The sequence below is a fragment of the Erpetoichthys calabaricus genome, chromosome 4 (assembly GCF_900747795.2).
Source record: "Erpetoichthys calabaricus chromosome 4, fErpCal1.3, whole genome shotgun sequence".
NCBI classification, from domain to species: Eukaryota; Metazoa; Chordata; class Cladistia; order Polypteriformes; family Polypteridae; genus Erpetoichthys; species Erpetoichthys calabaricus.
Genome location: NC_041397.2, coordinates 62,043,708 through 62,064,050, shown reverse-complemented (window position 1 = coordinate 62,064,050; position 20,343 = coordinate 62,043,708). Strand labels below are relative to the sequence as shown.

At 37.3% G+C, this 20,343-nt stretch overlaps 1 protein-coding gene across 2 annotated transcripts in view; it reads right to left on the bottom strand.

Moving 5' to 3' along the window:
- The window catches only part of zdhhc20b (zinc finger DHHC-type palmitoyltransferase 20b), a 62,919-nt gene that overhangs the window by 29,351 nt on the left and 13,225 nt on the right, over positions 1 to 20,343 (bottom strand). For both annotated transcript variants that reach the window (XM_051926792.1, XM_028799523.2), the window contains exons 2-7: positions 19,551 to 19,577; positions 19,068 to 19,162; positions 11,991 to 12,111; positions 9,151 to 9,220; positions 2,701 to 2,733; positions 2,451 to 2,571 (exon numbers count right to left, since the gene is read on the bottom strand). In XM_051926792.1, coding sequence (XP_051782752.1) covers positions 2,451 to 2,571; positions 2,701 to 2,733; positions 9,151 to 9,220; positions 11,991 to 12,111; positions 19,068 to 19,162; positions 19,551 to 19,577 — 467 coding nt within the window. The remainder of the gene's footprint in view (positions 1 to 2,450; positions 2,572 to 2,700; positions 2,734 to 9,150; positions 9,221 to 11,990; positions 12,112 to 19,067; positions 19,163 to 19,550; positions 19,578 to 20,343) is intronic.

Sequence of the window (20,343 nt, the reverse complement as noted above, 5' to 3'; positions counted from 1 at the left end):
ATATCAATGACTAAGAGGATGCTGTACTGATTAGTCTAGTTAAACTAACGATTTTATAAGGAATGTTAGGATAAGCTATAAACAGAACAGGAACTTTTCATCAATGACCTTCTAATTATAAGCCATCAGAAGGGGAAAAAAAACATGAAGCTGTGTAGAACAAGTAGCATTTTTTATTAAATATTTCCCTTGGTATTAGGAAGTGAAATTAAATTTCCAGGATAAGTCATTATGAAGCTGGGAAAACTCTTAGAATCTGCTAGCATTTTTCATGCTGCAAGTGGCATCATTCTCCATGTAATGTTCTTATAAATCAATGGTGGGTTAGCCAATGTGTAGGAATGAATAGTAATCACAGCTTCTTGCAGATGAAACATAAAAATAAGATAAGAGTTTTGCCCCTTAGAAAAAAAAAAAAAAAAAAAAAAAAAGAATGAATCAGTACATGAAACATTTTCCCAAATTTTAAATATACGGTGGAAACTCGGTTCACGAACGTCTCGGTACACGTATAAATCGGTTTACGACCAAAAAGTTCACCAAGCTTTTGCCTCGGTTCACGACCACACACTCGGTATACGAACAAGCCAGTTTCCCTTTCGGTTTGTACATGTTCAGTCTCTCCCTGTGCATTTCCTGTGCAGTGAGCGAGAGAGAGCACGACACACACGCACACACAGGCAGTGCGAGAGAGACCCATGCACACACACAGGCAGCATGCGAGAGAGACGCGCACACACACAGGCAGCGGGAGAGAGAGGTGCGCGCACACACACACAGGCAGCGCGACAGATGCACACACACACAGGCAGCACGAGAGAGAGAGCTGGATGCATAAGGTAGGAAGGCAGTTAAAGAATGCACTGGGCTTAATTTTGTTTTCACTTCTGTTTACAGTGATGGGTTCGTAGCGTGCATTGTTGCAATGTTACTTTTCTTGGTGGCTTATTAAATTACGGATTTTTTCAAATGTTCATTTTTTTCCCTGTGCTTAAAACTCATTAAAAAAAAAAAAAGTGTTTTTAGCCAGTGGTTTGTAGCGCTATAGTGCGAACTATTGCAGTGTTATTTTTCTCTGTTGTTCAAGGTTTTCTCTATTCAATTTTTTTTACATTTAGTTTACTATTACGCTGTGCATTCTATGGTTCAATTAACTATATTTGTGCTTAAAAACTAAAAAAAATATATACAGCGATCCCTCGCTGTATCGCGCTTCGCGGCTTCACTCTATCGCGGATTTTATATGTAAGCATATTTAAATATATATCGCGGATTTTTTGCTGGTTCGCGGATTTCTGAGGACAATGGGTCTTTTAATTTCTGGTACATGCTTCCTCAGTTGGTTTGCCCAGTTGATTTCATACAAGGGACGCTATTGGCAGATGGCTGAGAAGCTACCCAACTTACTTTCTCTCTCTCTCTCGCGCTGACTTTCTCTGATCCTGACGTAGGGGGTGTGAGCAGGGGGGCTGTTCGCACACCTAGACGATACGGACACTCGTCTAAAAATGCTGAAAGATTATCTTCACGTTGCTATCTTCTGTGTGCAGCTGCTTCGTGAAGCGACATGCTGCACGGTGCTTCGCATACTTAAAAGCTCAAAGGGCACGTATTGATTTTTGACTTTGTTTTTCTCAGTCTCGGTCTTTCTCTCTCTCTCTCCCTCTCCCTGCTCCTGACGGAGGGGGTGCGAGCTGCCGCCTTCAACAGCTTTGTACCGGCGGTGCTTCGCATACTTAAAAGCCAAACAGCCCTATTGATTTGTTTGCTTTCCTCTCTGTTTCCTTTGAAGAGGAAGATATGTTTGCATTCTTTTAATTGTGAGACAGAACTGTCATCTCTGTCTTGTCATGGAGCACAGTTTAAACTTTTGAAAAAGAGACAAATGTTTGTTTGCAGTGTTTGAATAACGTTCCTGTCTCTCTACAACCTCCTGTGTTTCTGCGCAAATCTGTGACCCAAGCATGACAATATAAAAATAACCATATAAACATATGGTTTCTACTTCGCGGATTTTCTTAATTCGCGGGTGGCTCTGGAACGCAACCCCTGCGATGGAGGAGGGATTACTGTATTTACATACAGTCCGTATGGTCTGGAACGGATTAATTGTATTTACATACAATCCTATGGGGGGAAATTGCTTCGGTTCACCGAGGTTCCACAGTACTTGCATATTCTTAATGCAATAGTGTAAGCAATTTCATGAGGTATTATATTACTGAACAACTTGACTTTAAAGACGCAGTGTAGACACTGAAAAACTAAATCCTGAAAATGAAAGTGGAGATTTCTCTTAGACATTTCTCAAGGTAAGAAAACATTTGTGATTTGGATGAGTCTTCCTTTCATTTTGTTCCCACAATTATCAGCCTATTACAATAAAACTTTGGCATAACTATTCCATGTTATAAATTCTTTAAGAATATAACAATGAAAATTAAACTTACTGTCCAAAACTTAATAAAATACTGAAGAACAGTAGCAGCAATGAACAAACAATAAATCAAGGAATATGCCAAAAACAGGATGAAGAATTTATAGTTTGAAAATCCAACACAATTATTCACCCTATAAGTAAAAAAGAAATAAAATTAACATTATTAATTAAGTTTACTATTGGCAGCTTATAATGACTATAAAAATCAAAGAATAAACACATGTACTATAATGCAAGTATTAAAATGTATGAAAACATACCAAGGGCAATGATGATCCATTTTCAGGACACACCTATTACAAAAGAAATTGTCAAGCATTAATAAAACAGTGTGATTCTTATTGATGTGTGTATATATACATATATATCTACATCTACCTATCTATCTATCTCTATAAACGGTTAATTTTTAAGCAATAATGTAATAACTTTCATTGGAGCACATTATTACGATTAACTTTTAATGAGTGAAGTAAAGTACAGCTTAAATATGCTGTCTACATTGCTGAATGTTCCAAGAACTATTATGTATAGAAATATTTAGCTACTATGACAAATTGGATGAGGTAATAAATGTCAGTTATTTAATGCTCTTTTTGGTAAACAAATTCATCATACTATACAAGATACCTTAGTATTATGATTTGCATCTTTTAACAGTTAAACAATGTAATTCTCCTTTCCTGAAACTACTCTTCCAATAATAGGCTACAAAGATCAGAGTCTAATGTACTATTTTTAATTACATTTTTGCTAATTTCTGTTGTGTACTGCTAAGTCTACTGCAGCATTCATGTGGCTAATATTGTGATGGCTGAAAGGTTTTTTTTAAATCACAAACAAGACCAGTCAAACAAAAAGTGATAATATATAATTTAAAAGAACTGAAGTAATCCATATTACTAACTGAGAATGGTAAACCGGAAGGCACGGACCCAGGTACACGGCGATGGACGCAGGAGACATAATGCGCAGGCGCCGAAAGCGTGCGTCTCATAAACCGCAACCAAGTCTGCTCCACCGCGAACGAAGGACCGCTCAAAAACGAAAGAGATCAACTAACGCAGGAGTCACCGCTCAAAAACGAAAGAGCTCAACTAACGCCACACAGAAAAGACGATTCTGCACTGCAGTCCAGAGTCAAACGGAAGACAAAACGGGGTCCGCAAAGGTCCACAAAGATAGTACGGAATGGCGCATGCGCCTACAACGCTCTTCTGAACTAAACGTCCACACTACAAAGCATGGTCCGGGTAATAAGAATAAACGAACTCTCCGTATTAAACGTACGGCATCCTCACACGTCCAAACCATATAGCATATGTGAATCACATTACAGTGATGCATTATTAACAGTACAACCACAGAAAATGCTCCGTATTAACAGTGAGTGCAATTATCCATATTACTAACGTGCCTACAACGCGCTTCTGCACTACGGGGTCCGCAGAGGTCCATATGGACTTCACCCAGATATTATTCAGATCCCTCAAGCCTTTATCTGCGACAACTTAGTGACGGAGGTGTTTGGAACAGCAATCTCATTAGACCAGATACCACTATTAACACAACGGGCTATGTTATGTCCAAAGAATATTGACGTTGATCGCATAAATAACCAGGTCATTGCGTTACTTCTTGGAGAAAGCCGCCTCTTTCTAAGTACTGACAATATTGATTCTGAGGACGAGAATGAGCAACTTAATTTCCCCTTAGAATATTTAAACACTATTAACCCGGCCGGGTTACCACAACACAATCTTAACCTTAAAGTCGGGACAATAGTCATGCTATTAAGAAACCTTAATACTAAACAAGGTTTATGCAATGGTACACGTTTAGTCATCAACACCATGACAGACAACGTTATTGAAGCAAAAGTACTTACAGGATCACATTCTAACAATACTGTTTTGATTCCTAGAGCTGACCTTACAAGTTCTGACCTGGAATTACCTTTTACACTTAAACGACGCCAATTTCCCATTAAACCTGCATTTGCCATGACAATTAACAAATCCCAAGGACAAACCATGGACAGAGTTGGCATATACCTCTCTGAGCCTGTATTTGGACATGGACAACTTTATGTTGCCTTCTCAAGAGTTCGGCGTTCATCTGACATTAAAGTTATAGATACTCCATCCCAAGGAAAACTCATTCAAGGACAACACACCATCTTTACTACAAATGATGTGTACAAAGAAATATTCCAATAAATCTTTCTAATGTGCCATGCTATGGGTTCTTTACTTCCTTTCTTCGTCATCTACACCTTTACACTCCAATGTATCTCATACATACATCAATTTATTTCGGATTACCCAACGCCAGGGGTTGGCGAGCAGGGGGCGGAGCCCCCTAGTAGTTTTACAAATTGGCAAACATTCTTGCACAAGTTTTGAGAAAACCCATACTGTGTCCTCTACCTGTACAAGATCACAATATTTATCAAAGTGAGTATGCTCTCGCACATTGTATACAATGCTAATAACATTTTTGAAATCAAAAAATAAAAATGAATATGCAAGTTGAGCTATAAATTTACATTTATTTTGCAGAAAAATAATGGCAAAAATAATAAACGGTTACAGATACTCAGAAAAATGTATCCATTGTAAAAGCCACATCTACTATAACCTGCTGGTGGCAGAATTGGAACTTCAGCCACGGTAAAAAAAAAAAAAAAAAAAAACTCACACCGTTCCATTCCATCTGAACTAGTGTGGTGCTGAGTTGTCACCAGTTACATGGCTACACTCAGGTCCTAATCTGGGATCCTGAGTTGGTTTGTCATGTGGTGGGTGCAGCAATGCGCTATATCAGCGCATGCTCCTAACACCCCTCTCTCTCTCTCTACTATAATGTGGTAAAGTTTGGAAAACAGTAAATTCACAAAACATTAACAGTATAATTTCAGCTTTTGTTAAAGTAAAGTCTGTAGTACTAGGGTGTTGTACTGTGTTAGCCATTATGAATGTAGAGAAAAGCTAAGCAAAATGACACCTTTTATTGGCTAACTAAAAAGATTACAATATGCAAGCTTTCGAGGCAACTCAGGCCCCTTCTTCAGGCAAGATGTAATACAGAAACTGGAGTTCCCTGTGTTTATATACACACTCTAGGACAAGAAACAACATTGGTACATCTTTAAGTGAGAAATTTTAAATGTAAAAAATTAATAGATTCATTCAGGCTAGAGAGAAGAACAATGTATGGTCAAGATCTTTGGATAAGGTAACTGTCCAACAAAGTCTTTTGAAGTTTGTAATGAGTTTTTCAAAACAGTGTGGATCTGTAGACAGGTTGTCTGTCATTCTGAGAGATGTAAACAATCCTCATATCTGGCCATAAAACTCTTGTCTTTATTCAAGCCATGTTGTAATGTATTAAATTTTAGCATAAGTTTAACTTCCCATTCTTTTCTCTCTTGCTGTGTTTTGAAGTTGCCCATAAGCACTGTGATGTTAAAGTCCCTCTCACAGTGTCCATGGCTGTTGAAGTGGGCCGCTACAGGAACATTTGTGTTGCCATGTTTAATGTGGAACCTGTGTAAATACATTCTCCGGCGGAGTGTTTGTCCAGTTTCTCCCACATAGAGTGCAGTGTCAGGACATTTCATGCAGAGAATTAGGTAGACTACATTAGATGATCTGCAGGAAAATTATCCCTTTAGTGATGTTCAAGTCGGCAGTGTGGTATAACTATACGGTTTGTATCATAAATGTCGGCACATGTTTTGCACCTTTTCTGTAGGAATGGAGATGTGCCATTTTCTGTTGGTTCACTTAGGGAGCATCGGACAATTAGTTGCTGAAGGCTTGGTGGTTGTCTGTATGCCAGGAGGGGAGGTTCAGGAAATACTGTACATTTTTCAGTGTTTGGTCATTGTTTAGCATTGGCTGAAGTTCTTTTATAATTTTTCGAAGTGTTTCGAGATGTGGGTTGTAGGTGACAACAAGGGGGATGCGGTTCTTGTTGTCTTTTTTTTATATTCCAGAAGGTTGTTTCTGGGTATGGCAGTAGCTCTTCTTATTTGAGTGTCTGTTGTTTTGGGGATGTAACCTTGTCTGATGAAATCTTGTCTGAGCTCCTGCAGTTGTTTAATCCCGGTCTGTCGGGTCTGAGCAAATACGATTGTACCGTATTGCTTGGCTGAAAATAATGGAGCGCCTTATATGCTTGGGGTGGAAGCTATCACTTTTCGGGTAGGTCCATCTGTCTGTCGGTTTGTGAAAAACAGAAGTTACAAGGGTGTCATCTTTCAGTTGAACGGTGGTGTCAAGGAAGCTGACTTCTGTTTTTGAGTAATTCAGCTTCAGCTTTATGTTGGGGTGAAAAGAATTATATTCATTATGAAAATGGAGGAGGTCCTTCTCACTGGCAGTCCAGATTATGAAGATGTCATCTATGTAACGGAGATACAACATTGGTTTTACAATGCACATTGACATGAAATCTTCCTCCAATGTACCTCAAACAACATGATTTACTCACAAAGTCAGTAACAGAAATGATAAAATTCACTCTGACACATAATCTATTCTCTTTTGGACAAGATTGCTACTTGCAACAAATGGGGACTGCAACGGGCTGTCAGTTTGCACCTCACTATGCAAACCTATTTATGGCAAAATTGGAGGAAGATTTCATGTCAATGTGCATTGTAAAACCAATGTTGTATCTCCGTTACAACTGTCAAACAGCCAATACATGCCAGCATTTTAAAAAAGGGAAAGTTAACAATTGCCACAAGGCAGATACAGTCCTTGCTGGAATTATTTGAAGGCCCTGTACATTATAAATCAAAATATAACTCAATAATACACTTATGATTCTCATATCCACATTTCACCTTAATGGCAAACACTGTCAAACTAACCATTGAAGGCCTGGCAAATATGATTCAGAGTCAGTAAAGTCATTCTGCACAGAAGAAAAATAGCACCCTTCATTGGACTTTTTGTCTCTATCATGTTTGTGACCATTCTCTACCATTGTAAGGTAGCACAGAATTGTTGACTCCCACTCCAGCAAACTCAAAAGCACAAACCAACCCTGGATGGAATCCATCACATTTAATACTCAAGCACATTCACACACCAGAATAATTCAGAGCTGTTAATTAACTTTAAAAGGACATATCTGGGATATGAAACCAATGTGTCCAAGGAGAACTCAATGAAAATACATGGTAATATTGCATAAACACAGTGATGGGGAAGGAAATTGAAATCAGGTCAAATGGGCAGCAGCGCTAATCATTATGATTCTTATCATATGTTATCTAATACAGTAATCCCTCGATACATCGCGCTTCGACTTTCGCGGCTTCACTGTATCGTGGATTTTATATGTAAGCATATCTAAATATATAACGCAGATTTTACGCTGCTTCGCGGGTTTCTGCGAACAATGGGTCTTTTTACTTCTGGTACATGCTTCCTCAGTTGGTATGCCCAGTTGATTTCATACAAGGGACGCTATTGGCGGATGACTGACAAGCTACCTAATCAGAGCACACAGTTAAAGTTCCTGTGTGCTGATTGGCTCAGCGACGGAGTTCTGCATTAACCAGGAAGTCTCATCTCACACATTCAGCATTAACGTGCTCCTGCTTCAGGGGCCTTGTCCAAGTGCCAACAGAAGATGCAAACGATTGCAGAAAAGGTAAAAGTTTTGGATATGTTGAAGGAAGGGAACAGCTACAGTACACCACTGCAGGACACCATTACGGCATGAGTCCACGATTCTTTTTATTTAAAAAGGAGGAAAAGCATATAAGATCTACAGTCGCAGTGTACTTTAACCAGGGTGCAAAACGAGTTGCAAGTGGACGTGATAAGGCAGTAGTCTGGATGGAATCTGCTTTAGGGATTTGGATTGAAGACTGCCAGAAGAAGAACAACGGCAATGCTACACAATCGCCTGAAGAGGCTCCTTTAGAAGAGCTGTAATGCTCTCCTTTGTTGTGCAGTAAAATTAAACTCATCGTTATCAGACAAGTCGTGTCATTGTTGGTGAGTAACTATAATTAATTATCTACGTACAGTACTTATTACATATACATAGATTAGTGTCACTGTACACACATTTTACTGTATACAATTTTTCTTGCATTGTACGTATTTATTGCTGGTGGCCTGTCTGTCGTAATGGCAGTAACATATGTGATATCGGAGATGCTCGATATCTTTAAAATAATATTTAGGTTTTACTGTATATAAACTGTGTTTACATACATAATTTCAATGAATCTTACCTAATATCTAAGAGAATACAAAGGGTTTATGCTGTATAATTGTGCGTGAAATGTTTATAATAGTGTGGGAGAGTTTATAAGGGCTTAAAATATATAAAAAGAACCATATGAACATATGGTTTCTACTTCACGGATTTTCACCTTTCGCGGGGGGTTCTGGAACGCAACCCCCGGGATGGAGGAGGGATTACTGTATATTGCAAACTAATATAAAATCATGCGAGTAAAATACTGACTCAAAAATGTCCATTGCTCGGTCATACTTGCTAGAACAAATTGCTTACAGTACCTGCTTTGCTTTTCGTTTAAATACATCTTATTTCAATTCAAGTAGTTTCTCAGTTCTCTACTTTTAACAGTAAAAAGTAATAGTAACTTCAAGTATTTTAAGCACTGATACAAGCGGTTGATTATGCTATTAAATATTATTAAAGAAATGAAAACTTACATATCACATGCAGAGCAGTGATGACACCTGTCAGGTTTAATTACTTGGCATCTGTCACAATATCGAATAGCTGTTGATAAAATATATATTACTTTTATTAAAACGATGGAGATAGTTTTACCAGAGCTAGGCATCTCAAAATACTTCAAAGTTTATAATGGAAGGCATGCTCCAAGACTTTAACCAAGAGGCTGTAGTAATTATGGGAACTAAAAGAAAAAACATGTATATACTAGGGTTGTCAAATGTATTGAAATATAGCTAAGAATAAATTTTAACATTTTAAAATGACTTCAATAGTCATTTTTCATGGTATCAATTCTACAACCTACATTAAGAATGCACTTCCAGTTTGGTATGGCTTGAGTTGCAGCTCCATTTCCATCTACTCACAGCTGTTAATAAGATGGAAATTGCAGCAGCATCAGAGTCTTTACCAGCATGCTTAACTGACAAATAATGCAGCCAGACTAGTGTCTGGAAATACTTTGGCTTCATTGCAACATAAAACCACAAGATGCATGCAAGTCTGTATTCAAGATTTGCAAGCATGTCAATACAAAAAAATTTCAAGAGGCATCTTGCTTCTAAATTAAGCATAATTTTGTAAATGGTTGTGCTTGATGAGGGAATGTATTTTTTTTCTCTACAGTTTAAAATGTTTTTTGTAGCCATGCAAGTGTTTAACACATCGCAGCAGTGTTACTCTTTAATGAAGAGCATAAAAGTAACACTCTTTGGTATTAGGGCTCCTTTGCTCCCTTGATTTTTAAACCCTCACCATGAAGTCTGCTGCCATAGAGCATTAGTATCTTTTATATTATTAAATGTGATTTTAAAATTATATTTCATCCTATTTACTATATAATGTAAGGTGCTTTAACATTTCAGGGCTCAAATGCATAGTGGTGCAACTCCTCCATGTACTCATATACTTCCAGCTGGGCATATGTGCATGTATTTAGTATATCAGGGATTATTTGCAACGTATCAAAAGTATGCAGCGGCCTCACAAAAGAGCACTTTCATATGCTAGTTACAAACCATTATAGTTTATTTACACAAAAATGCAATGTGCACGGTTTGCATTTATGCAAAGCCTTTAAGTGTGTTAGTGGTGTGTTTGTGTCTTACTGTTTACAAAAGATCACATTTATGTTTTGTTTACTTGAACATTTATTAAATGTTTGGTTTAATATTTTTAATGTATATTGTTTAGCAAATGGGCGGCACGGTGGCGCAGTGGTAGCGCTGCTGCCTCGCTGTAAGGAGACCCGGGTTCGCTTCCCGGGTCCTTCCTGCGTGGAGTTTGCATGTTCTCCCCGTGTCTGCGTGGGTTTCCTCCGGGCACTCCAGTTTCCTCCCACAGTACAAAGACATGCAGTTTAGGTCGATTGGCGATTCTAAATTGGCCCTAGTGTGTGCTTGGTATGTGGGTGTTTGTGTGTGCATGTCCTGCGGTGGGTTGGCGCCCTGCCCGGGATTGGTTCCCTGCCTTGCGCCCTGTGTTGGCTGGGATTGGCTCCAGCAGACCCTCGTGACCCTGTGTTCGGATTCAGCGGGTTGGAAAATGGATGGATGGATGGCTGTTTAGCAAATATAGCAATATTTACTCAATTAACATTGAATGCCAAACTTCTGACCAGATTTAAACATCTTTACTTTTAATTGTTTACAGAACTTTACTCTTACCTTTTACAAAAAAATTACACAACTTAACTTTAATAAATACAATTTCTACCATTTTATTATTAGTTTTCATCAATGTTAGATTTTAATGCTTACAGAATTGCAATGGATTTAAAACATGTTTTTAATATGTTACATCATATACTGCATTGGGTATCAAATTTATTTTCTCTTTTTGTATCATATCAAAGATTTCAATTTTGGTATTGTGACAACCCTAGTATATATTGCTATAAATCAAAATATAACAGAAAATTACACAAGAAAGAAAAAAGTACACACATTCCTTCAAAATCTTCAAATCACTAGAGAAAATGAAAAGCAAAAAGAACCATCTCCAAAGCAGAGCATCAGTCTTTATGGAGGTCTTTTGTCCTACTTATACATAATGCCAGTATTAAAAATTTGTTTACTCTAAATTAGATGCGTGCAGTTAGAAGGTCCACTTTAAATCTGGAACAGTTTCTGTAAGTGTAATTAACCACTGTTACTGACCAACATCAAAGCACACTTTTCAGTTTTATACTCTGCTGCATAAGGATGTATTCAACTTTAATGTTCAGCTTTACTTTTGTAATGAAGTATTACACAAAAAGTTATTTACTGTGATTTGATTTCTGTATTTTCCATTCTGTGCTGAAGTCTACCATGTGATTTTCTGATTTGAAGAGGGATTATAGCAGATTGGCAGATACTCAAGTTTCGTCATTTGAAAATATAAAATGAAATACTCAGGACATTTTTAAATGCATAATGAAATACAGAATACAAGCAGAAAAATTAATGTACAAGCAGAATAAAAGCAGAAAACTGAATGTATAAGCAAGAATAAAATATGCAAAATAAAAAGCAGAAATAAGTATCCACTAAACATAACATTTATTGCATTTTCATTTTCACATGAATCCATATTCTTAACAAATATATAATGGCTGAAGTCAACCTACATTTTCAAGAAATGGGAAGTAAAAGTAGAAAATGTCTGAAATAAATTACTGTGTAGAGTGACAAATCTGAATAAAAAAAAAAAAAAAAAAAAAAGCCTACATAGTCTTGGGTCTCCAGGAATAGGAGTCAATCACAATAAGAAAGAATGTTTTAAGAATAAGTGGGTGGCTTAAAATGGATTAAAACACTGGGGAAAAACTTACCACCTGTCCCTGTCCTTGTGCTGAGAGGTAAATCTTTAGCTACTCTCCTGAGAATTTCTTGTTGCAATTCTGGCCTTTCTTCTCTTTCAAATTGCTCTTTATCAGCCTTGGGCAAACAGAACTGTAAATACATTTATTAAAAATAAGGATAATGACATTCACAATGCAATATCAAAAACTATGCTTCTTTTCCCCCTTTTAATATGCACTTGCTGTTTTAGGGACCTTGCTGCAGACAATTCATCATTAATACAGTACTTTCACAAATTTTAAAAAGCAGAGTTGCTTTTCTAAAAGAAATCTGAGCTGGAATGATGGACTACATATACTATGAAATGCTGCTGGTATAGCATATTCTTGGAATGTTATTTCAAACTAGGGGGCTTCGCTCACCAACCCCCTCGCCTGCACTTCGCGTCTCTGCCACTCGCATTTGTGGATTTCACTTTCACCAAACAACAAATCTTTTAATTCTCACGGATACACCTCTTCATTGGGATGAAACACTACTTTTCCCTGATTGCAACACGAATTAGACGATCTACAAGTCTCTGACTTAAGTTTAAATCTGAATAATATATTCGATCTCTTTTTGCTGTTCTGTTATTTCACTGACTAATAATTTCCGTTTGTTTGTGCTAATGCGATCTTTATTATCATTTTTTGAGACTTTCGAATTTTGGTACATTCATTATCTCTAACCTGCTCTGCATGTGGATCGCACCAACGTATTTGAATTCTTTAGGACATTCTACTTTGTCATCTACTCTTTGTATTTTATTTCCGGCCCCAAGCATGGTTAAATCTCTTGGCACAAAGTCTCGTCTTGCGAAAAAGTCACATCTCGTCCCAGGCTATAAAGTCTTGTCTCGTCCCGGGAATTTTTTTTATAAAACAGAGAGATAGCTCTTTGGTGCTTTTCATTGTGAAAGTAACTAATATTCAAGCATCTAAGTTAAAAGAATCAATCTAGATTCCATGGTGGTTAGACTCTGTTCTTACCTGAAAAGTTTTTAGCAATTTTGTTCCATGAACCAGGACAAATGATTATGTACCCTGAGGTATTTTGAGTTAGATACAGCAAAAGTACAGTATATTTGAAGAATAATGAATAAGTCCTGCAGTGGGTTGGCATCCTGCCCAGGATTGGTTCCTGCCCTGTGTTGGCTGAGATTGGATCCAGCAGACCCCCGTGACCCTGTGTTCAGATTTATCGGGTTGGAAAATGAATGGATGGATGAAGAAGTCAGGGTGTATGGCTCTGCCAAAGACACATCTGGTTTTTCCCCTTGTTTATGATGTTAATAGACTTCGAGGATTACCATCTAGCCTGAGAAATTGAGGAATGTAGCTTTGCTCTATCAGGGTGATCATGTCTCAATTATTTTGCTCCACTGTGACATACAGACTCCTGTTTAAGTGAAAAAGGAGCAGCTCCCAAAGCAGGTGAAATGGGCATGGCCCTCTACAGTAGTAAGAAATATAGTACATGTGCAGGGATTATAATTGGTGATGTATATAAAAATAGTAATAATAACAGAAATCGTGTGGATTGGCTATGATTGTATAAAGAGCAGTGGTGACCACATGAAATAAAATATTCTTCTATTAAATTAAATTGGAAGCACCATTTCCCTAACCACCACCTATCATGAATACTGTATATACTGTGAAAAGACAGAATGTCATTATATCAACAGATCTAATTCACTTGAGATGTGTGTGTAATATCAAATATATATGTGCCAGCCACTTCGCGTCTCTGCCACTTGCGTTGTGAAGAGGGGGGCTGAACGCAGCTCAAGGGCATGCGGTCGCTCCTCCGAAACCCCCCTCTTAAATGGTGATACATTGGGAAACAAATATTTTTTTTTTTCCTCCTCTTTGTTCGATCAGCTGCTGGCTTGCTGCTGCTGCCGTGCCACATGATCTGAATCTCGCGTGGTGCTTCGAACATTTAAAAGCCTGTACTGCAGCTGTCCTACTCTGTCTTTTATTTCTGGCCCCGGGCGTGATTAAATCTCTTGGGACAAAGTCATGTGGGATGCAAGTTCTTTATATTTTTTAGTTTATAATTTAAAAATGGAATAAGAATCTGAAAATCTAACAACATCACATTAAAGTTCAATAAATTCTGAAAAGAATGATACCGAACATATATATGTAGGTTTTAAACATAAAAAGTCACACTTTTAGGCTTATAATTTTGTATTAATATATATTCCATTCTCACCTTCATGTATGGCAAATGGAAAATCACAAGAATATATGCAGCATTTGCTTGGAAGTGCCATCTACTCCTATACTTTCATTTAACCATTCTCTATGAACGAAAGGTGATTTATCAGAAAGACACAAGCCGTAATAAGGAAAAACAAAGTGAAGGTAGTGATGTGATTGACTCTGTAGCAGATAAAGGCAGCAGATAAAACGTATTGCATATAGTGTAAATAAAAAGTGTAAATTGTTAAAAGAAAATATTAAATGGCATGTGTTTTTTTCTGTGCTAAATACACAAAGACCTCATATGCAAAGAGACCCTCCACACAAACTCCATTCTACTTCACTCTAACCTATGCACAGTGGCTGAAATGTCACATGACATAATGCAGATGTAATATGAAAAATATTTGCTTTCCACAAACCTCTATTTACTGCATTAACATATTTTTTCTTACCATGCATAGCTTCTAATTTTTGGATAACTGACACTTTCTCTTTCAATACACAACACCCTTCTCAGGTGCAAATTTGGACATCTAACATAGGGTCAAGTCTTGATACTGGTATGCACTCCTATTTTCTTGGACTTGTATATCAAATAAAGAATTGGAATACAGTAATCCCTCCTCCATCGCGGGGGTTGCGTTCCAGAGCCACCCGCGAAATAAGAAAATCCGCGAAGTAGAAACCATATGTTTATATGGTTATTTTTATATTGTCATGCTTGGGTCACAGATTTGCACAGAAACACAGGAGGTTGTAGAGAGACAGGAACGTTATTCAAACACTGCAAACAAACATTTGTCTCTTTTTCAAAAGTTTAAACTGTGCTCCATTACAAGACAGAGATGACAGTTCAGTCTCACAATTAAAAGAATGCAAACATATCTTCCTCTTCAAAGGAGCAAACAATTCAATAGGGCTGTTTGGCTTGTAAGTATGCGAAGCACCGCGGCACAAAGCTGTTGAAGGCGGCAGCTCACACCCCCTCCGTCAGGAGCAGAGAGAGAGAGAGAGAGAGAGAGAGAGAGAGAGAGTTAGAGAGAGATAGAGAGAGACAGATAAAAAAAATCAATACGTGCCCTTTGAGCTTTTAAGTATGCGAAGCACCGTGCAGCATACTTAAAAGCTGCACACAGAAGGTAGCAACGTGAAGATAATCTTTCAGCATTTTTAGACAAGCGTCCATATTGTCTAGGTGTGCGAACAGCCCCCCTGCTCACACCCCCTACGTCAGGATCACAGATAGTCAGCGCAAGAGAGAGAGAAAGAAAAGTAAGTTGGGTAGCTTCTCAGCCATCTGCCAATAGCGTCCCTTGTATGAAATCAACTGGGCAAACCAACTGAGGAAGCATGTACCAGAAATTAAAAGACCCATTGTCCGCAGAAACCCGCGAAGCAGCGAAAAATCCGCGATATATATTTAAATATGCTTACATATAAAATCCACGATGGAGTGAAGCCGCGAAAGGCGAAGCGCGATATAGCGAGGGATTACTGTAGTACACAAAACACATGGGCAATATTTATTGCTCCTGGTATGCCCAAATGAGGCTAGTATAAGTTCCAGCCACACCACGATGCAGCCCTGAATAAGTAGGTCAAGGAAACATATAAATGGATGGAGGAGTGGATATACCCTACTCATGTAGGATAGACTGGCATTACCCATTTCACTTTGGGAAGTTTTTTGCTTAAGAAGCAACTGCCAGACCATCATGGCTTCAGCTAAAGTATCAGTTCTTCTCACAGAGTCTCTCTTTGGAATGCAGTTTGAGTCTCATCTGATAAGACAGAAATGTCTCCAAATGCACTATTTAAACATTTCATCAGTGAACAAAGAGCCATAACTTAATGACTGGTAACCATAATGGACAAAGCCATGCACCAATTGTAGACCAAAAGTTAGGGCTTACGTGCATCCAAGAAATCAACGGCAAAACATCCATTCCTTCCTTTACGAAACATTGCAAACACTCCCCGGGCATCCTATATGCTCTCAGCCTGGCTGTAAGTTCTGCTCCATAGAAGGACCCCTTGTTGCTTAGGGTGTGGCTGTAACAAAGGCTGTAGCAATCCCTTTTTCTATTTACTCTGTAGGAAAACTTGGGGCTGCTGTCTGTAAAGGAGTTGGATAAGGGTACCACAAGTCTAAACCTTGCTTAAGTAAAGCAAAGTGCCTAAGTAAAAAAAAGACTATTTATAAAGCAAAACATTTGTCTTGCTGAAGAAGAGAGTCAACTGATCACCAACTACCCAGCAGACAAGGGCTGTCAAATTAGTCAAAAAAATAAAGTTTTAATATTTAATTAAAAATAAATGTATCAACATAGACTTGACATAGATTAACAATTCTCAGGGTTTGTGGAGTTTAGGGTGCACCAAGACATACTGTATGGCAGTTTTGACATACTGTGCAGGGGTTTTAGGTGTGAAAACAATAACACCTGCACAATACATTAATGGAATGTCTCTGCTTAGGGTTAACAAAAGAAGCTTCATTCTCAATAAATGTTATTGCAATACGAGTGCATTAAATTTCTCCAACGTTGTTAGGAAAACCGGAAACTACTACAGATTGCCTTTATATGTCGTCAAAAACATGTTATGCATGTGTACCCACACCACATGAAAACTGGATGTAGCGTTTTGTCAGTCAGTTAATGGTGTTACAGCACAGCTTACAGACATGACAGAGCTGAAACATTCCTACCCTGTTGGCCAGTTCCCTGAGAAGTGACTACAGGATGCCTATGTAAACTGGCAAAAAACCACAAAAGTCCCAACTTGAAAAATAGGGTCCTTAAAATATCTTTTGTTTATGCAACCACATCACCTAGGTCAGGTTGCCCCTTTAAGCTTTATCAATTAAAGTAATGTCACTTGTTACAGAGGCAATCCTGATGCTAGTTGTCACTCTGACTGGATACAGAAGTCAGTGACTGCAACAAGACATTTACGACTCTGCATTCTTTACAACACTCCACAAAATGATTTTTATGGGAGAGAAGCAAGGAATGAAAGAAAAAAAAATTTAAATAAAAAAAAATATATATATATTTTAATTTTTTTAGATAGATAGATACATACATACACACACATACACACACCCTGTATATATACTAGAAATGGTGGTACTCAAAGACAGATAACTGAATAATTTAAAAATATTTGCTGTCACTTGCCCTGTGTGTACTTTTAGCACTTCTCTATTTGCGTGTGTACAAACCTCTCTTCATCGATGCTCCCTCGCTCAAATTTGTTCTTGTAATGCATGCTTCTCAAACTCTGTCGTTACTTTTTAAAGAGGACTGCATTAAAACAGGCTGGTCCAGTTTACACCTGAAAACCTCTTTGGTTCTCCTGTTCCTTACTTACCACCTCCACAATATAAATTTATAGAATAGTTAGAATCAATCATGGATGAAAAATATACACTATTATTTTTTTAGTTATTTATTTTTTCAATGGTCCTTGCACATACCATTATGCAAGCAAGTATACCACCTCCACTTTAGAACAGGTAATTTACCCAACTCTAAACATGTTTGGGCCCAGCCAGTACTCAGACAGGAGATCATCTAGGTAAAGCTTGAGTTGCTGCTGAAGAGGTGTTGGCAATGTCTTCAGGGGACACTTACCCTGTGGTCTGTGTATGGATTTAAAGCCCTAGTGTAGTGAAGCAGATACTATGTTGTAAAAATTGCTGTCACTCTACAGATTAAACATAAAAGCAAAGTCCCGTCTCTCTGTGGTCATACAAGATTTCTGGGCATTCTTTGAAAATAGCTGGGTATCTCCTAACATCCTTGCTAAATTGACAACCTTGGCCTGGTCATTCTGGACCCTAATCATCCACTGTCTCTTATGGGGTAACTATTTCTCATACTCCATTACAACTTAGTATCTAATGTGTGGTGAGTGTAGTGACGCAAAAATGTCTGCAGTTGCAGACTGTGGCAGAAGTGGTTCCCCACTGGCTATGTAAAGCGCTTTGAGTAGGTTAGAAAAGCCCTATATAAATGTAATAAACTATTAAAATTGTGGTTAGTATTTAAGAAGAAACAGACTTATAAAGGCTCATGTACGTGTTATTGTTATCATTTTATTATATAACAAAGAAAACATTTAAACAAGAAATCTTTATATGAATTATTATTGTACCTTTGGTACAGTTGGACATAAAAATAATGAACATGAATAACTTTATAACTTTGATTAACTTGGTTTAGAAAATGGATTAATGAATCTATGCATGCAAAATAACATTTCAAAGCTGAACTCCAGTAATAACACAAATTACTAGTTGAAAGTTACTATATAGTGTATTATATAGAATACAATAGTTGCCTCTAAAGTTTTGCAACAGATTTTTTGGTAGCATTTGCAGAATTGTATGAACATATTAATAGGATAGCTAGACGTATTTGTTATAGTCTTTATTCTTCTATTACAGTCTCATCACAATATTTTAGCAAAAAATCATGCATTTTGCACATTTTGGGAATACAATTAGATAACTGACATGATGATTATGTGACACAAGTAATGTAAGGTTCCCCCCCCCTATAAAAGCGTTTCACATTGCTTGCCATTATATAGCATTGATCACTATTTGGTTTTAAATATGCCATGACATTTTTTCTGTCCATGCTGCATGAAAACATGATATTAAAAATGTTCTCAGCCTTCACTACAAACTACATGGGGTAAGTAACATTTTAAAATATTTTTGGGTTGAGTATTCCTTTAATAGATTGTAATAAAAATATAGCATGTGGTTTTGAGTGAAAAAAAATCTATTTAAAAGTTACTAAAAATAAAAAAAAGATTACATCAGATTGTGATACTCACATCTTTGGATGGATTAGCTGGCTTTGAAAAAATTGTTTTCCAGTAGGACCAGACAAACATTACGAAGGAAAGATGAAAAATCACAAGGTAAACAACTGCAAGAAAGAAAAATAAATCCGATAGTAAAGAGTACAAGTTACAATAAAATGGCATCAATTCTGCTTTTTAAACTTTTAATCCACAACATGCTGGTACCTTTTAATAGTCATTGGATTTAGTCCAGAAATGAGAACGGATTAAACTCTAAAATTAAAGGGAGTGTTCTTGCCAATAATTTGTTTTTTATTATCAAAGATTTACTAGTATTTCATGCAGTACAAGGAAACACAATGTATCATAATTTTAATTACTTCATATTCACAAGCACAACAAACAATCCTTTTAACAGAACACTGCCATTATTATAATTTTGGTGTATCTTAATTTCAATAAAACACCAAAATCTTGTACAACCTGAATTAAAAAACCAAAAACAAAACTTACTTTTCTCCCCAGTGTTCATTATTGTTACTAGAAAGAAGAAGAGACATAAAATATAAATTATACTGTAGTTATCCATATTTCTTTACATCATGTGAATTAATTCAGAAAAAAATTATTTGCCTTATAAGCATTGTTAATTACAGTTTAAGGCTTTCTAGATTTTACACACAATATTCAGATACAGTTAGGTCCATAAATATTTGGACAGAGACAACTTTTTTCTAATTTTGGTTCTGTACATTACCACAATAAATTTTAAATGAAACAACTCAGATGCAGTTGAAGTGCAGACTTTCAGCTTTAATTCAGTGGGGTGAACAAAACGATTGCATAAAAATGTGAGGCAACTAAAGCATTTTTTAACACAATCCCTTCATTTCAGGGGCTCAAAAGTAATTGGACAATTGACTGAAAAGCTATTTCATGGGCAGGTGTGGGCAAGTCTGTCGTTATGTCATTATCAATTAAGCAGATAAAAGGCCTGGAGTTGATTTGAGGTGTGGTGCTTGCATGTGGAAGATTTTGCTGTGAACAGACAACATGCGGTCAAAGGAGCTCTCCATGCAGGTGAAAGAAGCCATCCTTAAGCTGCGAAAACAGAAAAAACCCATCCGAGAAATTGCTACAATATTACGAGTGGCAAAATCTACAGTTTGGTACACCCTGAGAAAGAAAGCAAGCACTGGTGAACTCAGCAACGCAAAAAGACCTGGACGTCCACGGAAGACAACAGTGGTGGATGATCGCAGAATCATTTCCATGGTGAAGAGAAACCCCTTCACAACAGCCAACC